The sequence below is a fragment of the Gracilinanus agilis genome, chromosome 4 (genome assembly GCF_016433145.1).
Source record: "Gracilinanus agilis isolate LMUSP501 chromosome 4, AgileGrace, whole genome shotgun sequence".
Classification (NCBI taxonomy): Eukaryota; Metazoa; Chordata; class Mammalia; order Didelphimorphia; family Didelphidae; genus Gracilinanus; species Gracilinanus agilis.
In genome coordinates, this window is record NC_058133.1 from 406,489,982 (window position 1) to 406,496,910 (window position 6,929).

The 6,929-nt window shown below is 40.6% G+C and overlaps 2 protein-coding genes across 5 annotated transcripts in view; one reads left to right on the forward strand and one right to left on the reverse strand.

The window, feature by feature from the left end:
• The window catches only part of EPM2A (EPM2A glucan phosphatase, laforin), a 185,554-nt gene extending 185,184 nt beyond the window's left edge, over positions 1-370 (reverse strand). Inside the window, exons 1-2 of one of the 3 annotated variants that reach the window (XM_044671609.1) lie at positions 164-370; positions 34-127 (exon numbers count right to left, since the gene is read on the reverse strand). In XM_044671609.1, coding sequence (XP_044527544.1) covers positions 34-127; positions 164-370 — 301 coding nt within the window. Of the gene's footprint in view, positions 1-33 lie in introns of all 3 variants that reach the window. The other 2 variants (XM_044671608.1, XM_044671607.1) reach the window with 2 other exon arrangements.
• A 44-nt stretch (positions 371-414) lies between these two features.
• On the forward strand, positions 415-4,704 carry CCNQ (cyclin Q). 2 transcript variants are annotated; one of them, XM_044671610.1, is made up of 4 exons: positions 415-502; positions 1,930-2,094; positions 2,178-2,317; positions 2,715-4,704. In XM_044671610.1, exons 2-4 carry the CDS (start codon positions 2,047-2,049, stop codon positions 3,490-3,492), a joined length of 966 nt encoding a protein of 321 aa, XP_044527545.1. In that variant the 5' UTR covers positions 415-502; positions 1,930-2,046; the 3' UTR covers positions 3,493-4,704. The 2 variants fall into 2 exon arrangements, with proteins under 2 accessions (XP_044527545.1, XP_044527546.1); XM_044671611.1 differs by lacking the exons at positions 415-502; positions 1,930-2,094 and having other exon boundaries at positions 2,232-2,317; positions 2,708-4,704.
• The last annotated feature ends 2,225 nt before the right edge of the window (positions 4,705-6,929 follow it).

Here is a 6,929-nt window from a genome sequence, read left to right on the forward strand (position 1 = left end):
GGGGTGTGGAGGCGGAGGCCGCGCGGCCGGTACCTTCCCAGAAGAACTCTCCTCCAGGTTCCCGCTTTAGGAACTTGTACCAGAAAGTCTCGGGGACGCCGGGCCCCGCCCCCTCCGGCTCCTGCTGCTGCTGCTGCTCCTGAGCTTCCGGCGACGGCGGCACGCCAGCCAACTCCACCTCCGCGAGCCACAGGCCCGGCTCCTGCAGCCCGCGCGCCCCGCCGGGTCCGGCCCCGCTGGCCGCCCGCTTCATGGGCACGGCCCTCTCCGGCGCCCAGCGCCCCAGCTCGGGCCGGGAGCCTACCAGCAACAGCTGCGGATGACCCTGGGCCACGCCGGGAGGCACAACCACGCCGAATCGGAATAGCATCGCTGCTGGGCCCCCGAGACACTGCCCCGGTTGAGACCAGCTCCGGCCCTTCTCCTCTCCTAGGCCGCGAGGATCCCCGGGGGTTGGGCCAGCCCGGCCCTGAGGACGTTCTGGGGCTTTGCACACTGCGGGGTAAATGTCAGCCAAGGATCCTGTTACCACCTGCCGATGTTGGGGGCGGGGCGGGGGAGGGAGCGCCCGGGGCAGAACCGGAGCCGACCCCCTTCTACACCCCCACTACCCCTCTGGAATAATTACCTGGACGTCCTTGGCCCCTCCCACGAAGGACCCCTATCCCATTCACTTGGAAGAGAAACGCTGCTCCCTTTCCCAGTGGGTGGACAGACCGGAGGGACCACTTTTAAATCTAAAATACTGTGACATTTTGCTAAAATAGCTGTAAATGCACCCGTGTGACTGGGAGCACCTTCCTAACCGGGCTGTAGTCTGTGTGTGCTGAAATAGCTGTAAATGCTATTTGGCTGTAAGCGACTTTCCAACTGCCTTCTACCTGTACCTCAAACGGTTACAATAGGTATTACCTGGCTATGAGCTCCTTTCTAACCGAGTACTATTGTGTATGTACTGTAATAGCTACAAGTGCTATTATTTGGTTGTGAGCCCCTTTAACTGGGTGGCATGTATGTTACAATAACTATAAATGGGATCTGACAGTGGGCTCCTTTCTAACTGGATTGCTCATATGTTACAATAGCTACAAGTGGTATTATCAATGAGTTCCTTTCTAACTGGGGTGTATTGTGTAGGTGCTCAAATAGCTATAAATGCCATTATTTGGCTCCGAGCTCCTTTCTAACTGGCTTGTAAATATGCTGTATAGCTATAAATTTTATTTTCTGGCTGTGAACTTTCTAACTGGATAGTATAAATAGAACATGGTAAGAAAAAAAGTGTTTCTTTTCTTTTCTTTCTTTCTTTTTTAAATTTAGGATAAAATGCTTCTTAAAAGTATTCTCCAGCAAGTTGTTGATAAGTATTAGTACTGGGAACAGCTAAGTGGCTCAATGGATAGCCAGAAGGGGAGGGCCTACAGAGAAGGGATATATATATTGCAGAAATTGTCATTGGGAGAGCTGTTCCATATAGTACTAGCTTTTGACTCAGGTGCAGTTTTAAATATCTAACAAATATCCACTTCTAAGGGGTAGCCATAAGAGGTAGCTAGGTGACTTAGTGGATTGAGAGCCAGGTCTAGAGATGGAAGATCCTGGATTCAAATTTGGCCTCTGATACTTCCTAGCTGTGTGACATGGGCAAGTAGCTTAACTCCCATTCCCTAGCCCTTACCACTCTTCTGCCTTAAAACTTATAAGATAGGAAGTAAGAATTTAAAAAAGAGAGAAAGAAAATACCAATTCAGATTTTGTATGGTTGTAGGGCATTTTTAAAATTTATTTAGATACCTTTCAAAAAAATTTTTAGATTGAGTTATTTTAGAAAGTATGAAAATGGCAGTGAGAAAATGTATAAGCCATATCTTTATAATTTGATCCTGTTTCTTTTTAATTAAGACTAATAACCCTTTTTTTTTCTTTAAGAAACTACCTGAAACAGCTTCAACCCACCCTATTCAGAGGATGCTGTTGATGCTGAAAAGGCAAAACAATTGCCCTACAGAGTTTCCCAAATACAGTTCTGGTCTACTTTCTACCTAAATGATTCTCAGCCCAACTTGTTTTGCCTGTCAACAATATCTATTTCAGGTATATAAACTGATGTACTGATTTACTTGCCTGGCTTTTCAACCATATATCTACATTTTTGAACCATTTTTTTTCCTGTACAGAACCTCCAAAATATTATAGGGCTTTACATAATCAACACATATTATCCACAAAGAGGAGCATCAGAGGACCTCACTACACGTTATCCATTCCACTTATACCCTGTACAAGATATCTTCCACGAAACTGAAGTATACTTTTGGTGAGCATCCCTATTCTTTTTTTAATGTTTGATGTTCATTATCAAAGTGTTATTTATCAGCATTATTCTTGGTTGCATTCATCAAGGAATCTTGCATTATCATAACATACTTATGAGAGACTCCTCATTGGAAGACAGCCCTTAAGCACTAGTGTTTTAATCTGAAATCAAACACTAAGTATCAAAAAACACTAAATACAGCAGAATCTTGACTTGTGCCTTTCAGGCAGACGTGTGCCTGTGAAGATACAGTGTAGGAAATCTTTTATGAATGCTGACAGGTTCATTCCTGCAAAGATATCCTAGGAGTAGTACATGTTTCTTCCTTTTTTAGTTTGTCTCATTTTGGCCTTCCTCCTAACATGAATTGGATTTTTGTTTGCCATTGAGGGGCCAGGAATACCTTGGAGGCGACGGTGTTAGCCATGGAGTCCAGACAGAGTGAAAGCGGTGCCAGGGGTGAAGAAGTGAAGAAAGAGGGACACTTAGTCTCCGAGGCCAAAGTCCACTTTAAAGTGACCCGGTTCATCATGGAGGCAGGTGTCAAGCTGGGTATGCAGTCCATTCCAATTGCCACAGCCTGTACCATTTACCATAAATTTTTCTGCGAGACTAAATTAGATGCGTATGACCCTTACCTCATAGCCATGTCTGCCATTTACTTGGCAGGGAAGGTGGAGGAGCAACACCTCAGGACTAGAGACATCATCAATGTCTCTCACAGGTACCTAAACCCCAAGAGCGAACCTTTGGAGTTGGACTCCTGGTTCTGGGAGCTGAGAGACAGCATCGTTCAGTGTGAATTGCTCATGCTGAGAGTTTTGCATTTCCGTGTCTCCTTCCAGCACCCCCACAAATACCTGCTCCACTACCTTATTTCTTTAAAGAACTGGATGAACCGCCACAGCTGGGAGAGGACACCTCTCTCCCTGGTAGCCTGGGCACTGCTGCGGGACAGCTACCATGGAGTGCTGTGCCTTCGCTACCCAGCCCCACACATAGCTGTGGCAGTGCTCTATCTTGCCTTGCAGTGCTATGGAGTGGAGGTGCCTGCCGATTCTGAGGCAGAAAAGCCATGGTGGCAGGTCTTTAGTGAAGACCTTACCAAGCCAGTCATTGATAATATTGTGTCTGACCTAATTCAGATTTACACAATGGACACAGAAATCCCTTAATGGTCCTCAGGCCACCCAGAGAGAAACAGACATTTGCTTTTTCTAAGGACTGGATTTGACCCACCAAAATAGGTCCTGACTTCAAAAAGTTGATATCAAGATTGGTCACAGGGAACAGTTTTGTATTAGCAAACAGAGAACTAAACTTGGGTTGCTTTCTGATGGTTCTTTGGTATTCGTGTAGTTGGTATAGTGGATTGGGGAGGATAGACATTCCCTCTGAGCAGGTTTGGAGTTTATTATGTTTAGACATGAATAGGTCCATGTTGAAGGAATGCACTATGTTCAGTTGCCTTTTTGCACCTTAGGACTTTTTTGAAGATGAACCTTTTGAATCTGATTTAGATTATATTTAAGCATCTCTTCATTATAAGAAAAACCAAAATAGAATACTTGATTGTACCTTTTGGAGATATATTTCCAAGCCAGACATAAGCTTAACCTTTAAATATAAATGGAAGAGTATTTTATTTCTTGTAATAAAAGATAAAAAGCATAAAGATGTGAGAGCAGATATATAGTTTAAGAGCTTTTGATGTTCTGTGGACCATATTGGGGATAGGAAGATGATATTAGCCATTTTTTTTCCGTTTTGTGTTATCTTCCCCTCTCTGAAATATAAAATATGAGCATCTTTTCAACACAAATGTTCTCCCAGAAATCTTATGTCAAAATCTTGGAAAGCCAAGATCTCTGAAAAATCAAAACTTTCCAGTAAATCCAAAGCCAAATGAGCACTTAGGTAAAAATATGCCTATATTCATCTATGTATAAAAAATGGTATAAAATAGAAAACTATGGATGGACCAGCCATGTGGTAAGCATCAGGGAGTAACAGAAAGAGTAAGTGATGGACTGGTATCCACAAAATGTAAAAAATCTGAGAAATGCTTCTAGCAAACCTGGTAGCTGTATGGAGAATATCTATGAGAGAATTGAGGGGAAAATAATAGGAAAGGATAGGAGAGATGGGTCACTGTCAATCCAATAGAGGGAACAACTTCATGGATGAGATCGTAGATTAAATGAAGTGTTGGGAGATAGAAAAACACTTTTATAGTTAAGAAAGCAGGGCCATATTGCAAACAGTTGGCCAAAAGAAACACCTTTTCTCAAGATTTTCACTTCTGTCATTTCCAAAATAAAATTGCTATTTCTATATTAATCTTGTTTGTTGGTTCCCTAATAAAATTATTTTTTTTCATGTTTCTATTCTTGTATTTGATTTCTATTCTTTTATATGACTGAACATAATTTTACATAAACCTTTCATGTAAACTAAGCATGAACATATACAGAGACATGTTATTAAATGTTTGAGAGCATGTGAACAACCCAGAAAAAAAGACCCAGTTTGAGACAGTAAAAGAACTAGGTTTCATGCATTCAAAACATCAAATAACTGAAAGAAGTCTAATAATTTAAGCTAGATAAAAAATTCTCAACCTTTCCAGGGAGCTGCCAGTAAACCAGCATTTCACCCTGAAATATAGATACTCCAAGAAAAGCTTAGCTGGTTGCTAAGCATAGGGACAACCTTTAAAAACAATGTGCAATACTAGATAAACAAAGGCCTCTTCAGTGGCAAAACAGGCCAACTTTAAGCAACAACCCTCTGCTTCCATTTGTTAAGGACTGCATTCAGATTAAATATTCTAAGAATAGTTTGTATAAGAAAAAAATACCCCTTCACATTCAACCATAAAGTGGACAGGCAGTTTTTCTGCCCCCTCCAAATAGCTTATATTTTAATAGGGATTTTTTTAAAGTTGGCATGAGTGAACTATATAGCAACTAAACAAGATACAAAGCATTTGATTTTACAGTTTATACTTAAGGATACAATATTTCATACTAGGTAAAAATCTAGGCTAGGTTTAAGAGACAAAAGCTTTGAAAATAATATTTAGATTAGGAAAAATGTTTCAAAACTGCTTTGTTGTCAGGCATAAATATAGGTTAAAGTTTTATGGCTAGTTTGCCATTGAAGTAATTTTTTTTCTTAAACCCTTACCTTCCCTCTAGAAGTCTACTGTGTATTGGTTCCAAGTCAGAAGAGTTGTAAGGGATAGACAATGGGGGTTAAGTGACTTGCTCAGGGTCACAAAGCTGGGAAGTGGCTGAGGACAGATTTGAACCCAAGACCTCCATCTCTAGACCTGGCTCTCAATCCACTGAGCTACCTAGCTGCCCTCAATTGAAGCAATATTTAAAAATTAAGTTCGGCAAAGAAAACAATTTATAGAATAAAGAGAGGGAAACCCATCATGTTTAACAGTTATTTGCTAGTAATTTAGCAAAGAAAGAGTGACTTTTTTTTTCCTGTTCCTAAAATAATTTTACCACTAGTAACAATAAAACAGATTTGAGTGGCTGCTGGTTTTGAAGGTTCGGGGTTTTTTTTTTAACCTTATCAGTCAGTCCCACACCATGATATATGTATATAAATTGTACTTGACTTCAGATGTGTGGTGCAGTGAGTGCAAGACCAGAATCAGATGATGCTTAGGTTCAAATCTCCCACAAAACTTTTGGTCACTGTGACTATGAGCAGGTCACATAACCTTAGTGGCCCTTGGTTTCCACATCTGTATAATAAGTAATAATGCTTGGAATACCTCCCTCACAAGCCATTTTATAGATGAGGAAATGAAAGTAAACAATAGTTATGTGACTTTCCTAAGGTTGCCCATTAAGTGCCTGAGGCTGGATTAGAACTCTAGTCTCCTGACTCCCAGCCCAGGACTTTATCCATTGCATTACCTAGTTGCCTCTAATGGCAACTAAATGTTTGGTGACTGATTAGTTGCTTTAGATGTCATTTCCTGGTAGGGCAAAGGACATTTAGAAAATGCATCTTTTTTTTTTTTGCTCAGCTATTCCATCCTCGTGTGTGCATGTATACATGTTCACTCAGGCAGGCCAAGCAAACTCAATTCTGGCAATGCCAAAAGGCATTTTCATAATCACCCTCAGATTTTGAGATTTCTGTGGGATTCAATCAGGTAGGGTAACTGTGAGATTGCTTTTTCTGCAAATTATTGTGTTTCTTATGAAGGGACATTCTTTTTAGTGAGTGGTGACCTTTTTAATTAGTTCTCTGAGTAAGGGATTGATTTTCCAGGATCATTTTCTATAAATCTCTAGCTCTGACACAAACACCACAGGATCACTAAAGTCATTGAAGAAAAAATAATACAGTTTAACTTTGGATACATGCATAGTTACATATAATATATACATACATATTTACATAAATATCCAGTTATATATATGTGTATGTATTGTATATATTTACTGTATTTTCCTATAAGTTAAATATATAAGTATCTAAAATATATGTTTTTATATATATATTTGTTTTCAACCAGTCATTTCAGTCATGCCTGACCTTTGTGACACCATTTTGGATTTTCTTGGCAAAAATACTGGAGTGG

Coding starts and splice junctions, on each gene's coding strand:
- CCNQ (XM_044671610.1), top strand. CDS start 2,047: ATGATTCTCAGCCCAACTTGTTTTGCCTGTCAACAATATCTATTTCAG. Junction 2,095..2,177: donor GTCAACAATATCTATTTCAG/GTATATAAACTG, acceptor TTTCCTGTACAG/AACCTCCAAAATATTATAGG. Junction 2,318..2,714: donor GAAACTGAAGTATACTTTTG/GTGAGCATCCCT, acceptor TTGAGGGGCCAG/GAATACCTTGGAGGCGACGG.